This window comes from Mus musculus, chromosome 13, assembly GCF_000001635.26.
Source record: "Mus musculus strain C57BL/6J chromosome 13, GRCm38.p6 C57BL/6J".
Taxonomy (NCBI): domain Eukaryota; kingdom Metazoa; phylum Chordata; class Mammalia; order Rodentia; family Muridae; genus Mus; species Mus musculus.
This window is the reverse complement of record NC_000079.6, coordinates 105,079,077-105,106,247: the sequence shown is the minus strand read 5'-3', so window position 1 is coordinate 105,106,247 and position 27,171 is coordinate 105,079,077. Positions and strand designations below refer to the sequence as shown.

At 37.3% G+C, this 27,171-nt stretch overlaps 1 protein-coding gene across 1 annotated transcript in view; it reads right to left on the bottom strand.

The window, feature by feature from the left end:
* Nucleotides 1–24,126, bottom strand: part of Nt5el (5' nucleotidase, ecto-like) — a 39,661-nt gene extending 15,535 nt beyond the window's left edge. Inside the window, exons 1-2 of the mRNA NM_025751.3 lie at nucleotides 23,898–24,126; nucleotides 5,663–5,814 (exon numbers count right to left, since the gene is read on the bottom strand). Of these exons, the coding sequence (NP_080027.1) occupies nucleotides 5,663–5,814; nucleotides 23,898–24,088 (343 nt within the window). The 5' untranslated portion in view covers nucleotides 24,089–24,126. The remainder of the gene's footprint in view (nucleotides 1–5,662; nucleotides 5,815–23,897) is intronic.
* Nucleotides 24,127–27,171: the final 3,045 nt, after the last annotated feature.

The following is a 27,171-nucleotide window of genomic DNA, read 5'->3' as shown; positions in this document are numbered from 1 at the left end:
ATGCAGAGATCTAAGCGCTGTGGAGCACTGCTCTGTGTCAGGCACTGTTCTTGGTCTTAAACACACAACAGATGTGAAACAGAAGCCTTTGGGTCCTTGTAGCCTGGGATGAGACAGATAATAAGAGAAGTGCATCCTCACATCTATTAGAATGGCTTCCAAGGTTGTGGGGAAAAGGAAGCTCCTTGTGCTATCAGTGATCATGTAAATTAGTACTCATTATAGAAAGCAGCGAGAACGTTAAAAATAGAACAATTGTAAGACCCAGCAATTTCACTTCTAAAAATTCATCCAAAGAAACTAAAATCAAGATGTGACAGTGATATCTGTTCTCCCAAGTTCATCGCAGCACTAGTCTCCATGCCTAGATTCGCAGCACTAGTCTCAATGCCTAGATTTGGAGTCTACCTCCATGTCCATCAGTAGAAGATCTGTTTCTTAAGTGTATATATGCGCAATGGACTATTATTCATCCTCTAGGAAGGATGAAATCCTGTGATCCCATAAACATAAGGAAATTAAAAGTAAAAGATAACCACACTACAGAAAGACTTCTGCATGTACTTATTTACGTGTGAGATATTTTAAAGAGGTGACTCTATTTGAGCAATGAATAGAATGATGGCTAACCTCTTTTATATTTTATAGACTGAGGCAACGAAAGTCTACAAAATAGGAAGTTGTCAAAAAGAGAGAAAGTATCAAGTTCCAACGGAACATGAGCTGTGCCACACGTTCACACGTGTCCACAGCAATGTGACCGCTCAAAATGACTGGTAGGACATCTCAAATGTCACCAAAGTACTGCATGAAATAAAGACTATGTCAGTTCATTCTAAGTTTTTACTCAACATTGTATAATTATGCCATGTTGTATATTTATATTTACTTATCACATTTTACTCGTGTTTGCAAGTAATTGTAGCACCAATTTAAATACTAATTTTAAAAGTAAAACTAATAAAATATATATAGTAATTTTTATTCAAAATATGCACTTAGAAAACTTGGTTTTTAATGACAAGAACACTAAAATGAAGGAAGATCAGATTTCATTCAACATTCAATTGTTTTATATTTAATTTGAACATCAGACTTCTAATGCAGCTGAAGACCAGTATATCAGTAAATATAGACCAGAAGATCAGTATAGATACAAAGTCAGCCATCATGAATTCACATACCAAGGCCATAACTGAAAAATCATGATTATGACCTCAGCCACATTTTTAAAAGATGAGAAGCTGCTTTTACTCATTATTTTCTCGTTTGCTTACTTTTATTTATGTGAGTTTTAAATTTTATTTATGTATGCATATATGTGTGTTTGCATCACAAAATCCAAAAGAGGGTGTGTGGTATCTGAGCTGGAGTTACAAGCTTGCTGCATGGGTGCTGGGATTTGAACATTAGTTCTCATGCTTGTGCAAAACATGTTTAGCTGCTAAGCCATCTCTCTAGCACCTGGAAGTTTCTTTTAAAAGATATTTCTTATAAGCTGATTAGACTCCTAAACATGTGATCACTTCCATTTGTACTTGGGAAGTACAAATCCCTCTGTGTGTGTGTGCTTAACCACAGCCATTAAGTCAGAAGTACACTCAGATGAAACAAGGGAGAGCAACAGCCAAGCCAGCTCTGAACAGCCTGATACAAGAACAGACAAAGCACACCACACCTCTGGCACATAATGAGATAAGTGCCTTTAATTTCCCAGAAGAAGACTCAGTTTCCTGGTTGCTCACAGCCCGTGAAACAGGCCCAAACCCAACTCCCCATCATCTGTTTATCCTGAGTCGCACTGGTACACCACAGCCATAAGAAAGATTCTCTGGTTTTCCCTTTTATTGAAAATAGTTTCTTATCTTGTACAATATATTCTGATCATAGGCTTCCCTCCCTCCATACCTCCCAGTTCCTTCCTTCCTCCCCACCCATCCCCTCCTGATCCACTCCTTTCCTGTCTCTCATTAAAAAGAGACTTCCAAGTGACAACCAAACATGACACAATAAAATAAATTAAAATCATCATATTGAAGATGGACATGGAAACCGAAGAGGAGGAGGAAAAGTCTCAAGATCTCACACAAGAGTCAGAGACCCCCTCCTTCTCAGACTCAGGAGTCCCATAAGGACACCAACCTAATAGCTATAATATATACTCAAAGGCCCTGGTGTAGACCCATGTAGACCCTGTTCTTGCTGCTTCAGTCTCTGTGAGTCCATATCTATCTTGGTTAGTTGACTCAGAGGACCATGTTCTCTGGTGTCCTCCATGGCCAACAAAAGGAAGATTCTTAAAAGCAGCAAAACTTCCCAGTCCAGGAACAGTAGTTCACAATAGTCACAACGTAACAATACAAGTTTATCTTTTGAGATTATACTTCCACCATTTCCCCTTGCCTTTCCTCCTTCCCAACCCTCTCGTGTACTCTTTCAAATTCATTTCAAATTCTCATGCTCTCTTTCAAATTCACGGTCTCTATTTTACTGGTGTGTGTGTGTGCGTGTGTGTGTGTGTGTGTGTGTGTTCCTAAATGTATAATTACAACCTGCTCCATTTCAACAAAATAAACTGATATTTTTAAGGGTGCAGGTGAGATGGTGATGAAACAAGAAGAAATGAAAATAAAAATTACTGACATTCATATTTGTTTAGACAGACAAAATAGTCTTGGACAGAACCCAAAAAAAGCAAAGAGTATTGAGGAGTGTGGAAAATAAGCAGAAGGGGCCAAGCACAGAAAAGAAACATTTTGCTCCACAATGAAATGTTCTAGTTACTAAGCCTGATGACTTTATCATCTAGACACATATTTATGGATATCATAATTTTATGACAGGGCACATTAATAAGTTGGTCTGTGTCTTAGTCAGGGTTTCTATTCCTGCACAAACATCATGACCAAGAAGCAAGTTGGGGAGGAAAGGGTTTATTCAGCTTACACTTCCACATTGCTGTTATCACCAAAGGAAGTCAGGACTGGAACTCAAGCATGTCAGGAAGCAGGAGCTGATGCAGAGACCATGGAGGGATGTTCTTTACTGGCTTGCTTCCTCTGGCTTGCTCAGCCTGCTCTCTTATAGAACCCAAGACTACCAGCCCAGAGATGGTCCCATCCACAAGGAGCCTTTCCCCCTTGATCACTAATTGTGAAAATGCCTTACAGTTGAATCTCATAGAGGCATTTCCCCAACGGAAGCTGTGATAACCCCAGCCTGTGTCAAGTTGACACAAAACTAGCAGTACAGCCTGGCATGCACCACTGGTAGGGCTCCTCCCCAGCTCCACTCTCTTCCTCTACCCTGCTCTGGTTCCGGATAGTCCAAGTTCAGTAGACCCCACCAGCTGGCTCCTTCTGCTTGCTTCCTATTGGACTAAACCAACTGTAGATACAGGCAGGGAGTGAGAGCACTGGCTGGAATACAGAATAAGGTCAAGGTATTTACGACTCGGATCTCTCCTTCCTTCCAGGTCACTGTAGACTGACTGTGCCCTTTATTGAAAACCATTCACCTACCCCACCTGCTGATCTTCCCACGGAACTCCTTCCTTCCCTTTTCAGGCCTCATGACACTACGCTCAAAAATAATGTTAATAGAATAGTATACAAGAGCAATGTAGTTTTAATATTTTCTATATCCAAATTTTAATAGAAATTAAGAAAAGCTATTTTATATTCTTGTTTTCATAGTCTTAAAATGCCAGTGTCTATATAAAGTTTACAGCACACCTAAGGGTAAAGTCGCGTTTTTAAGTGCTCAAAGCTATCTTATTCCTTCCCTTACACATTTTCTTCTTTCCCCTGTATCTTTAAAATCTTCTTATTATACTGCTCCTATTTTTCTCACATGAATGTGTCATTTATTATGTGTCAGAATAAAACTTACATACTCCGGGAATGACTTATAGAATGATCAAGAAAAACCACAAAGTGGTATAGTCACAATGTGATTTCATTTACTTGAAAAAATGTACACAAAAGAAACTGGAAAGAAATATTACAAAATGTGAAGCTAAATGATGATGTCTTAGATTTCATTGTCACCTTGTCACAATCTAATGTAGCCTAAGAAGAGAGTTTGAAAGTCTTAACCAGAGGATTGCAGAGATCAGATTGGCTGGAAGGTGGGATTTTGTGGAGGACCGATTTGGGTGTTAGTTAATATGGCAGTGTCTAGCCCACTGTGGGAAGCACCATTCCCTGGGCCCTGGGTTGTATAAGGAATCTAGCCAAGTATGAGTCTACGAGAGGACAACATAAGTGCTGGTGTCCTATGTAATTTGGTTTTTTACCAGCTGGCCTCGCCATCCTATCTATTCTCACGATAAATATCCCTAAGACCTAAAATGTCCTAACACTCCTGATCAACAACCTCTCCATACTCCCAGTTTTATTGTAAAAAATTAATAATAATAATAATAATAATAATAATAATAATAACAGAAACCACCTAAATTAATAATAGTACATTTGTTAAATAAAGCAATGTCCAATAAATGGAACACTTTGCAACTACCAATGTAACAAAAATAAAATCTCATTCACAGCAATGTGAATGAACTTAGTGACCCTGAACTGTACATTTAAATGGTAAAAACATAAATTTTATTATGTTTATTTTACCATAATAAAAAAAATGAGGAAATGTTCACAATGTACTTTTCACTTTTTAATGTAAAAATATTAACAGTGCGATACACCGGGGCAGAAAGATGCTCAAAAGCTGAGAATTGATCTTTCATTCATTCACTGTATAAAAATCTCAAAAAACCCCTATCTCTTCTACCATCTGAACATCCCAACAGAAGCGCTGTTGGCTGCAGCATATCCCCTAAATGGGACGGGAGTTAGATAAACAGCAGAAACCTGTATGTCTCAGCCCTTGCTGAAACACTCTAATTACTTCAACGTAAGCAGCCAACGTCCAAAATACTGCCAAAGTGATTCCCTCACACTGTACTAATAGTGGGAACACCATTCGTTTTCCTTACCTAAGACCTGCTCATCTTAAGAGTGAAACAGCTGAAATGCTTGCTTACCATGTGTCTTGTATGCATAGCTTCTAGCTTCCTCAACCTTCAGAGAAGCTCTGTGAGTTATTATTTTCCCAATTTTATATAAAAAAAAAAAAAAACAACTGAGAGACCATTTTCTTTTGTTGCTATATTGTTGTGCTGTTGGTTTTAGTGTGGGGATTTCTGGGGGAGGGAGGGAGATAGTGACTGACTCCACAACCCAGGACAGCTAGGAACTCACTATGTAGCCCAGACTGGCCTCTGACTGATAATGATCCTCCTCCTGTCTCAGCCCGCTGAGGGCTGGGATTCCAGGAGTGAACCATTAAGCACAGCAGCCCTTTTTTGTCATCGCTCAGTGACAGTGTGGTGACCCACAACCCAGCTCCAGCTAGGGTCAAAGCTATGGTCTCACTCTAGTGATATGTCTTATGTTCAGACAGGCGTAACTGGAAATCACCATAGAAAGTCAAATTTTGGTTAGGGACAAGTGTTCTTGTTCATTGCGCAATCCTGATCATTGCTTCTGAGTACCTATCAGCTGATAAATAGGATCATTTAACTGTTATTGTTTGGCATCAAATAACTTAGCTTTACATAAATTGCTTTTAAAACTTCAAATAGTAAAAGAGTATTACTTACCAAAAACTGCAAAATGTACTCCCAACTCATTTAATATAGAGATCATATGCTTTCCTTTTGTTATTGTGCTTAAGATGGAAGGATTTAAGCAGTCGCCACTGAAAATCAAGAGTGGATTCAGGATGCTGAATCTTTTCACGGCTGTGGCAAACCTAAGAGAACAACGACCTGCGTTATCACTGAATGCCTTTATGAAACACAAAGGCAATGTCTCAAATAACAACAGGACTTTTCCTTAAAATCAGCACAACTAAAATATATAGAAAGATGCTCTTAGTACGATTATTTCTCATAGCCAAGATATCTCAGGAGCACATTTGCATTCTGAAAAAGACAAGCTAGGCTCCCTATTCAAAACAAACAAACAAAACAAAAAACAAAAAGCAAAACAAAACAAACAAACAAAAAACAACCCACATTTAAATTAAAAATGTATTATGCCTCAAAAGATATCCTGAAATTATAATGTGAAACTATTTTAAAGAAGAGAGACTCTCAGGACTCAAAGGGTGAGACCTTAGATTAAATGCCAGACAGTAGGAAGAGGGAACTTATAGGGTCCACCTCCAGCAGAAAGACAGGGCATCAAGTGAGGGGTGGGGTTGCCATCCCACAGTCACAACTCTGATCCATAATTGTTCCTGTCTGAAAGAATTACAGGGATGGAAATGGAGAGGAGCCGGGAGAAAAGAAGGTCCAGCGACAGACCCACAGTGGGATCCAGCTCAAGGGGAGGCACCAAGGCTTGACACGATTACTGAGGCAGGCTATGGAGTGCTCGCAAAAAGGGACCTAGCATGACCACACACCGGAAGACCCAAAAGAAGCTGAAAGAATCAGAGGCAGATAGTTGCATCCAAACAATGGACAGAAGCAGCTGACCCCTGTTGTTGAATTAGGGAAGGCTTGAAAGAAGCTGAGGCAGAGGGCGACCCTGTAGGAGGACCAGCAGTCTCAATTAATCTGGACCCTAGAGATCTCTCAAACACTGGACCACCAAACAGGCAGCATATACCAGCTGATATAGGCCCCCAACACACACATACAGTAGAGGACTGCCAGATCTGTGTTCATTCAGAGATGATGCACCTAACCTTCAAGAGATTAGAGGCCCCAGGGACTTTAGAAGTCAGGTGGGGTGAGGGGTGGGGACATCCACATGGAGACAGGGGGGTGGGGAAGAGGTATGGAATATGGAACAGACAGAGGGTGGATGAGGGTGTGGATAAAATATGGAGTATGAAAAAATTAATTAATAAAAAAATTTTTAAGAAAAAGAAAACACTCTAATACATGTCAGAATATTCAAACTATTCCATAAAATGCATATTCTTAAATACAAGTTGTGCCCCCAGAGAGCACCAAGAAAGATGTGTGTGCAGGCTGGACCTAGGCCTCCCCGCACATATGAAGCAGATGTGCTGCTTGGTCTTCATGTGACTCCTGAACAACCAGACAGGAGCTGTCCCTAAAGCTGTTGCCTGTGTGTGGGATATGTTCTTCTAGCCAGGCCGCCTTGTCTGACCTCAGTGGGAGAGGAAGTGCCTAGCCCCACAGAGACTTGATGCCAGGGTTAGGGGTTACCCAAGGTGGCTCCCACCCTCTCAGAGAAGGGAAGAGGAGATGGGAAGAGGATTGTGGGAGGAGTGAGGGGGCAGTGAGCAAAGTGAATAAATAAAAAATGAATAATATTAAAAAAGATAAAAGAAAGATGTATGTGATGCTGAACTAGGTGGTTTTGTATAAATTTATTGCATCAAGTTTAACAGAAGATAATGCTTCTTTGTGGACTTAAAACTTATGTCCCGATGTTAAGCAAATCCACTCAGCCACTTCAGTGTCTTCCGTTCTGCTGGGCTCTCTTGATTTTCAGGGTCCTCTCTCTCTCTCCCTCTCTCTCTCGCTCTCTCTCTCGCTGCCCTTTGTTTTATCTAATTTCTATTGATTTCTCTTCCAGTTTTTCCACTTGCTCTTTTCCTCTGTCACAGTATTCTCTTTTTCTTTCCTTTTTTACTTAACATTTTTCATTTTTGTTTATCTTGTCCCAGCTTCATTTTTTGAGCTAATTAATTTGAGCTTTATAGTTTTGTATTAATCCTGCAATCTTATTTTCTATGGTTATTGATGACATAGCAGTTAGTTTTAATTAGCTCTGTTTCTATATCTGCTTTGTTTCAGCATTATTGTTATGGCAGTTGTTTTTCTCCTGAGTGGTACTGAAAATTCATCCCTAGAGAAAGCTACCAGTAAAGGAGACCCTCAAATGAAACTGGAAGAGATAGTTATTCCAAAAAATGAACAAATTACTGTGTAAAACCACAAAAAAAAAAAAAAAAAAGAAAACTAGAAACATCCGGGCATGGTGGCACACGCCTTTAATCCCAGCATTTGGGAGGCAGAGGCAGGCAGATTTCTGAGTTCGAGGCCAGCCTAGTCTACAAAGTGAGTTCCAGGACAGCCAGGGATATACAGAGAAACCCTGCCTCAAAAAACCAAAAAAAAAAAAAAAAAAAAAAAGAAAAAGAAAAAAGAAAAGAGAGAGAGAGAGAGAGAAAAGAAAAAGAAAAAGAAAAAAGAAAAAAGAAAAAAGAAAACTAGAAACATGGCTCTTCCAAAATTTCACAGCTCTTCAATTAACTGAATCCAAACATAGAATAATGACTAATGTACCAAAGAATTCAAAATTCTAGTTTTAAAAATGACAACTGACGTCAGTGAAGATTTAACTAAACTAATAAAGTGAACAAGGCTATTTTTTTTAAATGAGTTGAGAACATCAAGTTGGCTGAGATACGCAACAACTTGCATAAGTAATTCAACACAGACATGGAGCAAATACAGAAATCAGGGTTGAGGATAAGGTTAAGGGTTTCTTACATTCGGGAGAAACACACGCCAATTTCTGAGAGAGGACTCGGAGACCAAACCTACGACTATATGATGTCATCACAAAGAGACTAGAGGCACAAGAGACTTACTCAATGAAATCAGAGTAGAACCTTTTCCAACTTTAGGTAATCAAATGGATGTTCAAGTCCACAAGGAAAACAGGCAGGATTGGAACAGAAGCTTTCTGTGTGCTATGATACCTAAGTGCCAAGAGTACAGAACCAAGAAATGATATTAAAAGCTTAAAACAGAAGTGCTGGGTTGCTTATAAAAATACACAAGCCAATCAGAATAACAACAAACCATCAAAAGAAACCCCAAAGACCAAAAAAACATGGCTGATAATATTTGAAACCCTGAAATAAGACAGTTACCTACCAAGGTTATTGTATCAAAATCACCCTTTAATGCTGAAGGAGAAATAAAGAACTTCCACAATAAACATAAATTAAACTTATCTATGACACCTAAGCGGCACAGCATTTCCCAAGAAATCCTAGACATGGTCAGAGGAAGAAAGATATATACAACCATGAGATCTTAGGGCAGAATAAATCATGTAAGGAGGAAGATAAATAGTAAATGGAATGATTAAAACTATTAACAGTAAATTACCAAATCTCTAAGGTGAAAGGAAAACTTTCTACTTACTTACCAATATTATACATAAACAGTCTTAACTTTCCACTTAAGATTCAGACTGGACAAATAAATTTAAAGTAAAATATAATCATTTCTTGTCCATGAGAAATGCATTTCATAGGCAAAACACAGACACAGAATGAAAATGAAAGGCTGGAAGATGGAAGTCCAACAAATGGAATCTAAAAGCAGCTAAGAGTAGCCCCACTTGATCAGACAAAGCAGACAGTAAGCCAGAGTTAGCCAAGAGGAATAAATAAGGTCACTACTTATCAGTAAATAAAACAATGCAGCAAGAATATAAAACAATTAAAAATAATATGCTCTGATTGTTGATGTATCCAATTTTATAAAAATAAACACTACTGGATATTATCGGATAGATCCAGATAGAGCAATCAATACCTACTCTCATCAATGGATCACCTAGACACAACTAAATAAAGAGGGCAAGGAGATAACTAGTGGCTAAAGTGCTTGCTGAATATGCATAATGACCTCAGTTTGGTTGCCTAGCACCCACTGAAGCCAGGCATGGCCTTGTAATCTGTAACCACAGGACAGACAGAAACAGGGGAGTTGGGGGGTTGCTGGGCAAGCAGTCTGAAAGAAAGGACAGCTCAGTGTTTACTGAGAGACCCTGTATCAAAAACTAAGATAGTGAATGACGAAAAAATGATACCAACTCTACCTCTGGCATGCATAGGTGCATACACCATAAACACATGTGAAAATATGAATGCAACACACATGTAATGCATTAAAAATAGAATTAAAAGCTTCAGAGCTAAAACAGCATCGCCAATCAAATGGACAAAAGAGGCATCTACACTTCCAACCACTTCAGATTTTTATCAGCAGCCCATGCAATTCTTTCTAAAATAGTACCATTTTATGCCATAAAGCAAGTCTTACCAAACATGAAAATATTTTTAAAAAAAACCACTTATCAGATCAGATTACAATGGGATCACATTAGAAATCAAGGCAAGAAAAGTGAAAGCACTGTACACTGGATGATGGGCTTTGACCAAGAGGTCATTGGAGATAACAAGAATACAAAGGGTTGGTACGACAAAGTTGCTTCTTTAAAAATAAAAAGACAAATGCCCCTCCTTAGAAGTGGGAACAAAACACCCTTGGAAGGAGTTACAGAGACAAAGTTTGGAGCTGAGATGAAAGGATGGACCATGTAGAGACTGCCATACCCAGGGATCCACCCCATAATCAGCATCCAAACGCTGACACCATTGCATACACTAGCAAGATTTTATCGAAAGGACCCAGATGTAGCTGTCTCTTGTGAGACTATGCTGGGGCCTAGCAAACACAGAAGTGGATGCTCACAGTCAGCTAATGGATGGATCACAGGGCTCCCAATGGAGGAGCTAGAGAAAGTACCCAAGGAGCTAAAGGGATCTGCAACCCTATAGGTGGATCAACATTATGAACTAACCAGTACCCCGGAGCTCTTGACTCTAGCTGCATATATATCAAAAGATGGCCTAGTCGGCCATCACTGGAAAGAGAGGCCCATTGGACACGCAAAATTTATATGCCCCAGTACAGGGGAATGCCAGGGCCAAAAAGGGGGAGTGGGCAGGTAGGGGAGTGGGGGTGGGTGGTATGGGGGACTTTTGGTATAGCATTGGAAATGTAAATGAGCTAAATACCTAATAAAAAATGGGAAAAAAATTTTAAAAAAATAAAAATAAAAATAAATAAAAATAAATAAAAATAAATAAATACAGGCAAGGGTAAAATGTCAGGTCAGTTCGATAATAGTTCTAAGCAAGAAATTAGAGGCAAACAGCTTTAAAATCATTTAGAATTCTCCTAAAGTTTTATAGAATATTAAAATCAGAAAACCTTATGAAGTGTAATTCAGTTACATCTCCTACCATTATTACAGGATCAAGTTTAGGAATCAAGTCTAGCTTTTTTGCTTGATAGACATTAGCAAATATTTTAAAGTGAAGAAATGCACACTAAATATTGTTAAAACATACAGTTAAGTAAGTAAAAATGGGCAAATTTTTCCATGCAAAAAAATAAAAAATAAAAAGACAAGCCTCTAGTGACAACAGTATAAAAGAACCAGATTAATAAAATTAGAGATGAAAGAGGAGTTAGAAATGAGATCTCAGTGGGATCAATTAATAAAATCAGAGATATTATTGTAACAGATACAACTGAAATACAGGCATCAGTAGGGACTGTGTTGAAACATACTAAAATAAATTGGAAAACCTAGAAGAGATGTATAAAATTTTAGATATATATGACCTACCAAAATCAACTGGATGAAAGCAGCACAGAAAGACATATTCAGCAAAGAGACGCAAACATTAATGAAATTTATCTTAGAAGATAAAAACAAAAAACAAAACAAAACAAACAAACAAAAACAAACAAAAAAAAAAACAGGCAAGCCCAGGCCTGTATGGATAGATGGCTGAATTCTATCAGACATTTAAAGAACCCCAAGGGCTCCTCAAATTCTTCTACAAAATAAAAAGTGAATGCTTGTAAGCTTCACTCTACAAAGCCAGTATCACCTCTGAAAACCAGTTACTTGCAAGGCTAATTCAACAGCACATTAAAGAGATTATATATACCATGATCAAATTGCTCTCATACAGTGATGCAAGAGCAGTTCACCATATGCAAATCAGTTAATGTAACAACACATAAATAAAACCATGAGCAAAAACCGTATGCTCAAAATGCATAAAAAGGAAAGCCCCCCATTGACAAAAGCAACACCCCTCAAGGCTAACAAAAGCTCTGGGGGGGGGTTAAAAATAGACAGATAATGGCTACATATGTCAAACCTGTAGCCAACATTATAGTGAATGGATAAAAACTAAAAGTCTTAGTTCTAAAATCCAGAGTGTGTACTTTCTTCACTCTTGTTCAATAGAGCATTTGAATTCTTAGCTAGAACAATAAGACAAAATACACAGGAAGAATTTTCAAGTAGCCCTATTCTCAGAGGACCTGATCCTTTACTCAAAAGCCTAGCTAATGACTCTAGCAAAATACTTAGATCTGACAAATATTTTGATCATAGGATTTGAAGTTAGCGCACAAAATACAGTACCTTTTCTCTATTTCAGGCACTAGTCTACTAAGAAATAAGACAAACAACCCGATTCACAAACCCACCAACACTGTGAGTGTTCAGCCATAGATGGAGTATCTATATGAATCATTTCCCTCAAGGCTCAGGAAATATCACAGAAGAGGAGATGGAAAGAATGTCAGAGTTAGGAAATGGGGATCCGTGCTGAGACATGACTGCTGTGCCCATCAACCTCTCATTCCTGATTGTAGAGGAAATGCTTTCTGGTTTTTCACCAGTATCACATTATTTTAATTATGGCTCCATAATATATCTTGAGATCTGGAATGGTGAGCCATCAACCATTGTTCTTTTGGCCCAGGATCATTTTGGCTAACCGGGGTCTTCTGTGGTTCCATGTTAATTTTAGGACATTTTTTTAAAATTTCTATGAAGAGTGAAATGGAAATTTTAATTGGGGTTGTATTGAATCTGTAAACAGCTTTTGGTAGAATGGTCATTTTCATAATATTAATTCTACCGACCCATAAGCATCAGATGTGTTTCCATGTTAGAGTGTCTTTATCTCTTTCTCCGGAGCTTTAAGGTTTTCATTGTAGCTGTCTGTCATCTTGTTGAGTGGGTTTATTACAAAATGTTATTTTCTGTGGGGCTATTAGGAATGGAATTATATCCATTATATTTTTCTTGATATTTGCTGATATTGTATAGAAAACATATTGATTTGTGCAAGTTGATTCTGTTTCCTATCATGTTGCATTTATCATTTTTAGCTTTCAGGTAGAATTTTTAGGATCTTTTACATATAACATCATGTCATCTGTAAATAGGAATCATTTGACTTCTTTCTCTACTAATATCCCTTTAATTTCCTTCTCTTGCCTTATTGCTCCAACTAGTGCTTTAAACACACTTGGAAAGGAGTGGGAATAGTGGGTAGCCCTGTCTCATTCCTGACATCAGTGGGGTTGTTGCAAATTTTTCTCCACGTACAATGATGTTGGCTGTTGGCTTCCCATATATAGCATTTATTATTTTGAAGTATGTTCCTCCTAGTCCAGATCTTTAGAGACTTTATCATGAAATCATGTTGGATTTTTTCAAAGGTTTTTCTGCATCTATTAAGATGACAAGTGGTTTTTTTATCAGTAAGATAAATTGTGCCATTTATTGCATTTACTAATTTACATAAATCAAACTTGGTCAACATGGATAATCTTTCCGATGTCTGTTGAGTTTACAATTATCTTAGTGAGTACTTTTGAATTGTTATCCAACACCAAGTGGTCAACCCTAAAAACATAAAAGTAACAGGTTGTGTTTATATATTAAGGAATATATATATATATATATATATATATATATATATGTGTGTGTATGTATGTATATATGTGCATATATACATATATATAACAAAGATATCAATTTTATGTATATGCAATTAAAGAAAAAGTAGTAATCTCAAAAAGAAAATTGTTTTAAAAAGGCAAAGTTGGAAGGGTGCAAACTGGCAGACAGGTAGAATTGGAGAAAATAAGAAGTAGATATATTTCATTATATACATGTATAAATTTTAAAATTAAAAGGGAGCTAGAAGGATGCCTATGCAGTTAAGAGCACTGCTTGATCTTCCAGAGGACCCAGGTTCAGGTCCCAGTACCCACATAATAGCTAATAGCCATGCATAACTTCAGCTCCAGCCCATATGCTAAACACATGTGGTGCATAGACATACATGCAAGCAAAACACCCATACACATAAAACAAAAATTATAAAACCTCAAAACATTTTAATCAAGCTGTGGTACCACATGACTTTAACCTCTGTACTCAAGAGGCAGAAGCAGGAAGATCTCTGTGAGTTCAAAGCCAGCCTAGTCTAAATAACAAGTTGTGCCAGTCAACACAGTCAACTCTGTGCCAGTCAGAGTTGCATAGCAAGATAGTTTCGATAAATAAATTTTTAAAAATAAAAATAAAAGACCCAGTGACATCGCGTTAAAAATCATATATGTATATGGTACACCCAAGCTTCTGTCTTGAAAGGCAGAAAACAATGTCAGTTAAAATTAAAGCAGAAAGAAAAAAACACAAATAAAGTCAAACGAGCCACACGTTCATTCACTGAAACATTTACAAAGTTGATAAACCCAAGCAAGACTGAGAAAAATGTCATCATTAATAGCAAAATAAAAAGGATGTAACACTACAGATCTTATATAAGTACTTTTCTGATAATAAATTTGAAAAAAATGCAATGTACCAAAACTGACACAAAGATATTTTTAAAATCTGACCTTTCTTATCACCACTAAAAAAAAAAAATGAACCTATACTTAGAACTTTTCAACAATAACTTCAATTCTAGATTTTATTTCAAAGATTTTTAAAGAAATAACACTATTCTTATACCAACTCTTTCAGATAAAAAGAGTAATATGTTCCAACTAATATTATGTTACCATTACCTTCACACCATAAGATAGGTCAATATTCTGTACAAACATACATATATATAAGTCATAAACTAAATTTTAACAAATTAAATTAAGTAACATATTAAAGGATTAAAACATCATGACTAGCAGGGTTTATTCAATGGCAACCATCTCCTACAACTCTCTTTTTTTAATTATGCATAAAATTTTCAACATCTAGTCATAATTTTGAAATTACATACAAACTAGAAAACCTTAACGTAATACATTAAACCACATGGATTTCCATATAAAATTTACATGAAGATACAAATGCAATTAGAGGATTTCTATTGTTGAGCATGAAGATTTATGATAAAGATGTGAAGACTGATATAGTGTATGATTTCTTAGATTATTGTGGAAGTGTAATCCAGAAACAGATGCATACATACACAGTCACTTGATTTATTAATACGTACACTTTCCTGAAATTCAGTACTAAAAAGGCACTCTTTTTCAATGAAAACTATATAAAAGTATATAAAATGGTGCTCCTAAATGTAGTATTTAAATATATGTGTAATTATACAAATGATACTCGAGCTTAAAAGATGAATACCTTCTCAGTCATACATGAAAATTAAGTGTTTACTGCTCTAAAGGTGATTGAACCTGGAAGAATGGAACCAAACTATGAGCTGGACTATTGCATGAGACTTTAGGCAACTTTATTCAGAGCACCGGACAACTTATTCTCTGAGTGTTAAGAAGAACCACATGAATAAATTACATAATCACAAGGACAAGCCACAAGTGACAAAACCACGTTTTTCCATAAAGACATTAAAAACAAGCAACAATAGCCAATTGTAATTCATAATCGAACGTAAACTCACTCTATCTGCCATACCTGGGAGGGGCGTGAAGTGCATTCCAAGAACAACTTCCTGTTTTTACAGAAACCGAGGTCACAAGCCTCTTGTTTTCTTGGAGTCTCTCACAAGCACCCAGAATTCCTCCCACATGATGACACCAATCTTAGACCCTGTTTGATATCTGAGGACTGGTAAGATGGGTCAGTAGGTAAAAGTTAGGCTGCCAAGCCTAACTATTAGAAATCAATTCCAGGGCCCCACATGGTGGAGGAATAAAACTGTCACAAGTTATCCTCAGTCACTGCCCACCCCTCCCCCCCCCCACACACACACAGGGACTCAAATGCACATGCACACACACACAGAGATATACACACATGCACATGCTCACATGGACAAATAAGCATGATATAGGAATGTAATAAAAATGAATTAGAATCACAGATATAATTTTTAAAAAAAAACAAAATAATACATCATTTAGAAGAAATCATACAAGGATGTCTTCATGATTTTGAAGCAATGGTTTCTGAAGCAGACCAGAAAAAAAAGCACAAATCACAAAATAAAAAATATTGGTAAATAAAATAGTTTAAATTAAACTCTCCTACTGATCAAGATATACCATTAGAAAAAATGAAAAACACTGACTAAATAAAATATGTGTAAAGCATATATTCAACAATGGGATTGCATCTAAAACAAATTAACAACCATTATAAATCAACTTCACAAAGACAATTCCGTTTTTTAATTGGGGGGAAAATACCATAGACTTGGGCATGGTGGCACACACTTGTAATGCAAGCATTCAGGAAGGCTGACACCAGCTGATACAATTCAGTGAGAGTCTGTCTCAAAATAACTAAAAGAAGAAATAAAAATAAATTTAAAAATAAAATAGAAAAAAAACAACTAATGAATAATACAACTGGCCCATAATCGTATTAAAATGTTTAATAGCATTACTCAACAAGAAATTCAAAGTAAGCCTGCAATTGTATGTTTCGATACACCTACCAGTATGATAAAAATAGACAATGCTAAAACATCAAGAAAATGGAATAATCAAAATTTTCATATACTGCTGATGGTACAACTATTTTGAGAAAATGTCTGGCAGTACTCAGTAAAGCTACACATATGTCTGTACATGACACAGAAACCATTTCTGGGCATGTACTCAAGAGAAATGATTGCTTCTAGCTACCAAAAGAATTATGTAAGAATGCTAATAGTGATTTCATAATAGCAAATATTAGAACCGTCCAAACATCCTTCAACATTAGAACAGATGAGTAAATTGTGGTATAGTTCACACATTAGAACATGATTCAGTAAGAAAAAGAACAAAATATCGCTACATAAAAGCCCACATAAGTGAGTTCACACTGTAGGATTAGGCATGGTGGATGTAAGTCCATCTTCTCACTGTTGGGAATGAGCGGTCCAGGGATATGCTAGAAATGTTCATATTTTGATTATTTAAAAACCATATAGAATCCTAGACTAAAAAATTGTAAACATCAGTAGATCTGGTCAATAACTTACTTTTAAAAGTTAAAAAGTGAAAATAATACATATGCTTATACAAGTCAACAAAAATACGTGAATGCAAGCCCTGAGCAGCATATGAGTTCAAAGGATTTCACAACATGGCCTCTGTATCTAGAAAGACAGCAGATGTCACAAGATTCAGTCTGATTTCTACGAATCCAGTAAACAAACAAGGAAAACTTTAGGAGCAAAACTACAAAAGTTTTATCACTGTACATGATAACTGATGTGTTCATGTTAACATAGTATAAATAAGCACTTACTAGGGTTTTTTTCAGACCAGTATCAGGAGCTGCCTATAAAAATTCATTTTTCAGGTCCTATCCCATACCTACATAATCTGAAACACTGAGATAAGATACAAGAACTTGTGTTTAACAACTCCATTGGATAATTCTGACACATATATGAGAAATGGGCTGGAGAGATGGCTCAATGGTCAAAGCACTGGCTGCTCTTTGCAAGGATTTAGGTTTTCGAGCTCCCATATGGTATCTGACAACACTCTAACTCAAGTCCCAGGGGACCTAGCACTCTTTTCTAGCCTGGTTGATCACAAAGTATGCATGTGATACACAGACACACATGTAGACAAAACACCCATACACTTTTAATTAATTAAGTTGAGAAATAATGTTATACAGGAAACTAGATTTTAAACCTATAAACATATACAACAATTGCATTTTTATTCATTGTAAATATCTTATAATTTATTGAGATAAAAATCAAATGAGGATCCGGAGTTGTAATAAAGAATTTGTAGGAAGCTGGCAAGCTGATTTTAGGCCTATTCAAGGAGACATCAAAATGAGTATCCTCAGTAGGCAGATGGAAATATAGGTCTAAAAAGGAGGTTAGATCTGAATTATAGATCCACAAATAGAACAGATGAAGTAGTTAAAGCCAAAAGAATTTACAAACTGCTTTATACTACTAGGTCTTAGAAAAACAAAGATTATGAAATAGTTTGATATTGATGTCAAAAATGTATAATATAGACAGAAGCTCTCAAAATTTCAATCTCAAGATTCTCCTTCCCAGTGTCCCTAAAAGCTAAGAAATTAACATACGCACCTACTAACTAAAAAACAACAAAGACCTAGTACATGTATTTTTGTAAAGAATATATTTGCAAACACAGATGGCACATTTGTGCAAACCTCATGTCTAGCTAAGTAAAAACTGGTGAGAGGCTATCTCTTGTTTCATTCGATTTACTGGAATAGGCTGCTTTGTATGCAGTATAATTTTTAAAACTCTGGCCTTGCACAGATAAGTAACTAGGAAAACGTCTCAGTGAACTTTCTGGATAATTGTGAATATTTTTCTTTGCTATTATACCAAAAATAGTTGTCAATGTGGTATGTCAAGTCATATGAATTAGCTTATCAAACTCTATACACTCAGAACAAAATAAAAATGAACAAAGCAACCAACATCTAGCAAGACAGCAATGAAAATGGCTGTGGCTGTTATTTTCACAGATAGGAATCTCGTGAAAATCTCTAAGGTGCTTCGACTATGATTTGGGAACTGCTAATTTATAGTTGCAACACAGGCAATGGTTCAAACCTCAAAACTAAACAAGCATGTGCCCTACATGGTATTCATTCTGTCTAATTACGTTCTGTCTATTCTTTAATCTGCACCTTAACCATCCCCCAGAGACGCGTTCCTATCCCTGTGAACCAAGTGCTTGCCCTATTAGCCATCGTTGCCTCCTGGTGTTCATGAAACCCACTGTGTAGATTTTCACCTCTGAATCTTTGCTCTCACAACTTCATTCAAAAACAATTTCCCTGCAGACAGTCAAATGATTCATGCTGCCTCATCTCATTCAAGTATCTCCTCAAATATCCCTTGACTATGAGGTCTTATTTATTTTTATTTAATTTATTTACTTTGTGTGCATATGGAGGTGCCCATGCCACAGTGTATGTGTGTAGGTCAGTGGACAACTTTCAGGAGCTGATTCTCTCCTTCCACCGCCTAGGTCTCAGGGGATGAACTCAGTTTGTCAGGCTTGACAGCAAGCACTTCTACCCACTGAGCCATCTCACCAGCCCTAAGAAGGGCTTACTTCTTTAAAAATGACAAGCATCCTAACTTTAACCCTTGACACTTCATATTCTCTGTATTCTGTATCATCTTTCTCTACAGCATTTGTTTCCATCCAGCATATTATAAAATTCCTTTTTTTATATAACTATCTTTTTCCATCTAAAACCTCCCATAAGGGTGAGGTCTTTTTTTTCCCTATTCCATACTACACTATTACTGCTAAGAACAGTGCCCAGTGTTGTACCTGGAGTGTTTTAGATGAGTTACATCAATAACTCACTTTTTTATTGGACACTACATGCCAGGCACACCATATCTTAGTAATGAGTATCTGTTGAACCACATGCACACTGAGTCCACATCTGCCCCAGTAAGCAAAGATGTAAACAGAGAGGTTGACAACTGAACTTCAGAACATAACATTTAAGGGACAAAGAAATTATGGCATCTAAAGCTAGAAATTCTGTTAGTATTCTTATAACTAAATGATCTAGAGTTCTCGCCAATCTACATAAGCATCCATTCTTCGAGCAACTTCTTTTCTAGGAACAACAGTTTAAAATGAAAACGTTCCCAGAGGTACCAATCACAGAACGTTCACCTATGACTTCGGGATTTTATTTTTGTTTCCTTCATCACCATAGTAATTCTAGAAATCAGATGGGTACACATTGTTCCTCCAAAGCCATGTCACTATGTGCTCTAGTCACTGCTCTCCTTTGATCTGGTCTTGAGGGTTAACTGACATTTCAATAACATTAGATACTAGCATTCTCATTAACATGTCTGATATGTATATTAGTGGTATGCTTGAAAAGAAACACAAGAGAATGAACTGCTGCAGGAAAATCATTAAGTGCCTCTGTCAAGCTACACAATCCATTAAAAAACAACAACAACAAAAAAAACAAAAAAATAAAAAAACAAAGATTCGAACAAGAAAAACATTTCCCAAATACCATCCTACCATCAGACACGTGTTCATTGGTCAACATGAGGCTTTTCACTTGGTCCTCTACAAAAGGTTGAAAGGCATCTTTGTTGAGATTGAATTGTTTCCAGCCCTACATATTTGGAAACAGGCTCAATGCAAATGATTCGACAACTTTTATCCTCATAAGGCAACACAAGGATTGGGGGTCGGGGTGGGGGGGGGGAGAGGTGTGGGGAGCTGGGGACAAGAAAAGGGAAAGGGTGGTGTGGGAGGCAGGGAGAAAGGAAGGGACAGGAAAGAGGAGGGAGTAATGGCCATGTGAAAGCAGAGCCAGAAATTGAGTAATGCATACATATTACCAAGGATTGCTGCCCTCAACAGAAACTAGGAGAGAGAAGCCATAAAAGACCAACTCTACCAGCCATTTAATTTGCAGCTCTTGGACAAACACTTTTTTTTTTTTACTGATTTAAGCTACTCACTCTACAATACTTTACTTATCAGTCCTAGAAAAATAATGCAATAGTGATATAATTAAATAATGAGGTGTAACATATCTTCCAACTAGGGAATAATTCAAAGGATTTATAAAGTTACTTTTCCATGAAGGGATGAAGTGTAAGCCCTGTTCCTTAAATGTGAACTCATATGCAAAATTTCATTACATAAAAATGACCTCATTGCAAAGGATACACCACAGAGAGGGGTGTATAAAGCATCTTCAGAGTAGAATATTTTCACAAAAGTCCATGTCCACAATATGCAATGTAAACAAGATGCAGACCTGGAAAAGTGTAATTTACAAATAGAATTCTATTTCTGTGGTTTTCTTACAGATGATAGATAGATAGATAGATAGATAGATAGATTAGATATAGATATAGATGATATAGATAGATATAGATATAGATATAGATATAGATATAGATATAGATATAGATATAGATATAGATATAGATATAGATAGATAGATTCCAGTATAATCATAAGAAAACATGGGGGAGGGCGCGGGGGCCTTTTGGGATAGCATTGGAAATGTAAATGAAGAAAATACCTAATAAAAAATTGCAAATAAAAAATACCACACACAATAAATGAATAAATAAATAAATAAATAAATAAATGTAAAATAAAAGACATTTTTTAAAACACCTAGCTGATATTCCTTTAAAATATCAAGATCATTAAAAACAAAGAGTATCTAGAGAAACCACCGAAATCTAAAGCAGTCTAAAGGATGAGAAAAATCAAACACAGTTTGGTCTCTGACATGTAATCCTGAAACACATAAAGAACATCACATAAATACTAAGGATGTCTAGATGGAATACAGATGTTGATTAATAATTTATACATTTCCCTTTATTAGTTGTAACAAATGTCCTCAATGCTAATGTAAAATGTAAGTAACAGGGGCTATGTGATCCCTTTGCAATGTTTCATATCTTTATGTAAGTCTAAAACACTCTCAAATGTTCATTAAAAAAATAAAGTAAATCAAGACCAAACACCAAGAGGATTCACTTCGCCACTCCCACTGTAGTTACTTTATGTTGAAAAGTCACCATTCAGAACCATTCTATCAGTTCAGAATGTAGTGCTATTCATCATGGTCATTCATTCAGAGATGTTATATTTTCACTCCTCACTACACACAATTGTGGGGGCTCAGAGTGATAATAAACACAATGTTCCTATTGACCTTTCTATTTTCTGATGTAACTGTATTTCTTTTCTCATTGCTATGACCAAACATATGTTTTTGAAAAAATTTAAAAGGAGGCAGGCATAGAAATACAGTTCATAGAGGCCAAGAAGGAATGGGAGTAGGAATAAGTTGGTCAATGATGCCAACTAAGAAATATGGAAATGGAAATGCCATTCCTCAACTTGGTGTCTTCTTTCCCCCATTTTATCATTCAAGAATCCTGCCCATGGAACAGTGCTGTTCACACTCAGAGTGGGACCTTGCTTCTCAGGTGAACTTCTCTGGACACAGCCTCACAGACACCCAAAGGTTTGCTTCATAAGCGTCCTCAAGTGTTTAATTCAGTCAAGCTGGCAGAAGAAATTAACCACCACAGAGGTTTTGGAAACTTCTGACATGATCTATTGCACATAGTATCAATTATGGATCCCATAGTGTCTTAGACTAAACACTTGTCAATGAAAGTTTATGGGCAGACTGTAAGTAAGGGTATATTGAAAAAAGAAACTAACCTACACTTTTGAAGAGACACTTATTAAACATATTCCCCCAATGACCAGTAACATAATAAATGGACTCTCCCAAGAAGTCACAGGACTTGAAGAATAAGAATTTCTTCCCAAAAATACAGAAGAGCAATATATGTACAAAAGAATTTATATAGGGGGACTGAAATAATTGAAAACTGAAGGAATAGTTGGGAGATGCCATTCACCCAAGTACCTGATAGTCACTTCTACCTACACAGGCATCAAGCATCTCAAAGTAAATATTCTTTCCAGCATCGATTCCTCAAATTAACTACACCTTCAGAAATCACTTCAAAATTCTTGATTCTTGGTATTATGCAACAGAACAACTCTAGGTCCCTTCTCTTCTTCGAGCTGCCCCCAATGCTCTCCTCTACCCTGTATATACAGGTACATACACAAACTCTCATATGCTATTGAACATTTCTTAAACACTGTTTTGTCTTCCTAATCCAACTGTTCTTTTGACTCTTATTCCCCTACTTGTAACTACACTCACACAAAAGGCCTCCAACTGATTTCTCCTCCTGATTTTTTAACCTCTTCTGTTCAAAAGCACCTTTTCTTCAAACACTTCTTGGGGCACATCACAAATGCCTTTTGACAGTCTGCAGTAATGTATACAACTTTTGTAACTCCTAGACTACTAGACTAGCATTCCTTATATTCCAGTACACCAGGGGGAATATCCAACTACTCCTTCACATTGGCGTCACACTGCCCTGCCTTCCCACCACTATACTTCCATATTTCCAAATAACTTCCCATCCTTGAGTCACTGAGAGCAATCACATGCACTGAGAAACCCTCCTAACCTAAAACTTAAAGGGAAAACTAAAGCCCACCATGGTATTTAAAGCAATTTGCCTCAGATTATCCATTATCAAACAGAAACACAAGAAAAATAAAATTAAAACTATATGGGAAATGAGGTCCTACAAACCCCAACCCTAAATTGGTTCCCATCTCCACTTACTCACATCCTTTCTTTAAATCCCTTCCTTTCTTGTTTACTGTAGGGTTTTTGTAAATCTTGGCAAAATAAAGAAGTGAAAAAATATACAGTACCTATAGATGTCTCACTGAGAACTTAAATTTTCATAGTATAAACAAAGAAAAATTTCAACTAATACAAATTTTTTACCATAGATGCTTCCCATAATTTATTTACCTCACTTAGCTGCAAGAAAAACAACTCTGCTTAAAAACTGATGAAACAGGATCAAGAAATATTGCCTTTGTTTAGGAGAAACGGCTGAATCTGAATACAGATTTGAATTCAAAGAGAATGTTGCCCATTGATTTCACTTAAAGTTGCTAATCCCCTTTTGTGCAGATAGAATACTAGTTCCAGTTTCCCCCTCTAAAACCACCGGAGTTACTACCCAAGTCCAGAAGGGAGACTGAACAGTGCCCCCCAAAGAGTTAACACAGATGACTCCCTGCTTGCTTCCAAACCTTCTAGCAGATTTCCAAGTCACCACCCTCCATCTCCCCTCCAGGGTCTGGCAAGAAACATGGCGGCCCGCACCTAGCAGCGCCTCCTACAGGCTCTTCAGTACTCGAGTCCACATCGTAAACATCGTTGAAATGAAGTATAGTCAAGTTATAGGAGTCCATGTCTCCTGACTGGTTCCCCTGGGTTTGGGGAGAGAGTTCTTCCCCAAGCTTCGCAGGCTGAGGGGGTGCCAGAGCAGGTGGCTCTTCCTCAGGGGCCTCCATTTCTCAGGTACAGTCTAGGACGCCTCTCTCAGAACCTCGGCAGCCCTGTTCGCATGCGCAGGACAGCAGCCACAGCATGCACAGATAACAGAGGGAACATGCGCGGGATGGCAGCCAGAGCATGCGCAGCACTTGCAGGGCCTGGTCCATGGGTTGAGGCCTCTGCTTCTCCTCTGTTCCCTGGCCTCTCAAGCCCTGTGCTTTCCTGACTGTGCCTAAGGCAAGAAGTGGCTGTCTTGTTGCCTGACAGCCGTTGAGACCCCAACGGAAACCCTGATGCTCCTTGCTTCTTCTTTGGCAGAATGAGGTCATAGTTGTAGGAGCATAGTCAACACTTGTTTCTTTCTTACCTTTCTTTTTTCCACTGCAGCAACCCGCCTTTATTTTTTTTTTTTTTTTTCAGAAAAATAGGACACCTGTTAAGGACCTCAAATACATGTTTTAACATCGAAATTATTGATTCCTTTCTGTCTGAGGCATCCTGAGTATGCATTAATCTAATAACTGATCCCAGACACTTGTGCCTGGTGCTGATTCCAAAAAGAGAAAAACAGACCCAGTTCTTATCCTGGGGAACTCTACATCATTTCACCTTGCCTCAGCCCTTTTATTTCCAGACTAAGTTGTAATCTTTGGGGCCCCTTTCTGCCTCTCTCATACTTCAAATGCCATTTCCTTCCTTCAGTTTTATTTAAGAGCCAGACAATTCACAACTTGTTTTCTGATTTACCACATGATTCTTCACTCGTAGCTTTCTTAATTCTAACATTCTGACCCTGAAATGTAGTTCTGTGGACTCTGACGGGCTTTTTGTTTGTTTGTTTGCTTGCTTGCTTGCTTGCTTGTTTTGTAGAACAGAGCAAGTGAAAAAACTAATGCTTCTATTGAGTTACATTTTACACAGTTATTGTGGCCTGATGGAATTCATCCAGGCGATCAATAAGGTACCCCAGAGTGCTGCAACCCCTTGGAATATTGCCAGCCAGACATTTGCTCAATTGAACTTGGATTAAATGGATACATCAAGAATACAAAGTGCCAACTTTGAAAAATAAGAAAAATAAAACTTGAACAAATAAATGAAATTAAAAGATTGGGTAGTGGCTAAAACTCCCTCCTGTAAAACTAAAGGCCAACAATATTTATACAGAGCAGGCCAGTCTATTTTGTAAAGTTTGTATAAGCAAAATTCCAAAGCCAGGCAACAAAAAAAGATAAACATATAAACTTACTGTAAACATGGGTATAAAAAGAATTCTAAACTAAATCTAATACTTCCAAAAAGGTAAATATTGCTTAGTTTACCTCATCAATCATAAGAATTTGCAACAACAGAAATCTATCAGTTATTCACCATAAAATATCTTAAAATAGGAAATCAAGTTCTTAGTGCCGAATTGTGCGAGAAATATTTGATAGAGTTAAGCAGTTACTATTTAAAAACTTGCAGCTGCATAAGGGAAGAAATGGTCTTTCTTATTCCATTAAGGCAACAGCAAAATTCTACAAAACTAACTTTAAATATGTTCCCATAAAACCATCAATAAATTAATATGCCTGGCCCTATCACCACCTCTGTTTTAACAGATCATTGAGTATTAAAACATTTAAGTCAATAAAGAAAAATTATGCCATCTATATACACAACAAGGGATTAATATTTAGAATTCATGAACACATAGATACAAATTAATCAGGAAAAAAATAAATTGGTCAAAAAGTGGGCTAATGGACTTTCAAAAGAAAGAGTTCAAATAGCTAATCAGTGTTCAATATCTTTACCCATAAAAGAAATACAAATTAAAACTATTCTTCAATTCCATATCATTACAGTCAGAATGACTATCATTAAGAAACAAATGTTGATGAGGATATAGGGAAAGAAGCTCTAACACACTATTAATGGGAAAGTATTGTGGTGTGGCTACTATAAAATCAGATTTTAAAAATATAATTAATTATCTCCTTATGTATATATGATATTCTACATGTAGAAAATACCAAGGTATCCAATACAAATAAATAAACTACATCCTTTTCTATCTTCACAATAATCCTGTCAATCTAAAAAAAATTTAATTAGAAGTTTGTTTTGAAAAGTAAATACAAAAGTACTTCTATTATTGAGAATAGTTTTCGCTATCCAGGTCCTTAGAAGGGGGAACAAAATACTCACAGCAGGTAGAGGGTGGGAGGAACTTGGGAGAAAGAGGGGGAGGGGAAGGAGGGGGCAGTATCAGGTATAGGAGAAGACAGGAATGATACACAATGGATCAGGAAATTGAACAGAGATGTGTAGCAATGGGGGATGGGGAACTGGGGATATCCACTAGCAAGTCCCAGATGCCAGGAAACCAAGAGGCTCCCAGGACCCAACAGGGATGAGATTAGCTGAATTGCCCAACAAAGGGAGAACCTGTAGAGACCATATTCAGAGGTTAGGCAAGGCCCCCAGTTGAGAGATGGGGCCACCTGTTCATCTCCAAAATTTTAACCCAGAATTACTCCTATCTAAAGGAAACACAGGGACAAAGTTTGGAGCAGAGACTGAAGGAAAGGTCACCCAGAAACTGCCCCACCTGGGGATCCATCGCATATAGACACATCAAACCCAGACACTATTGCTGATGCCAATAAGTGCTTGCTGACAGGAGCCTGTTATAGCTGTCTCCTGAGAGGCTCTGCCAGAACCTGACAAATACAAATGCAGATGCTCCCAGCCAACCATTGGACTGAGCACAGGAACCCTAATGGAGGACTAAAGGAGTTGAAGGGGTTTGCAACCCCATAGGAAGAACAATAATATCAACCAACCAGACTCCCCAGAACTCCTAGGGACTAAGCCACCAACCAAAGAGTGCATATGGAGGAACCCAGGGAACAGGCTGCATATGTAGCAGATGGCCTTATCTGACATCAATGGGAGGAGAGGCCCTTCGTCCTAGTGTAGGGGAATGGCAAGGCAGTAAGATGGGAGTGGGTGGGTGGGGGAGCACCCTCATAGAAGCAGAGGAAGGAGGAATGGGGTAGGGGGTTTGCAGAGGGGAAACCAGGAAAGGGGATAATATTAGAAATGTAAATAA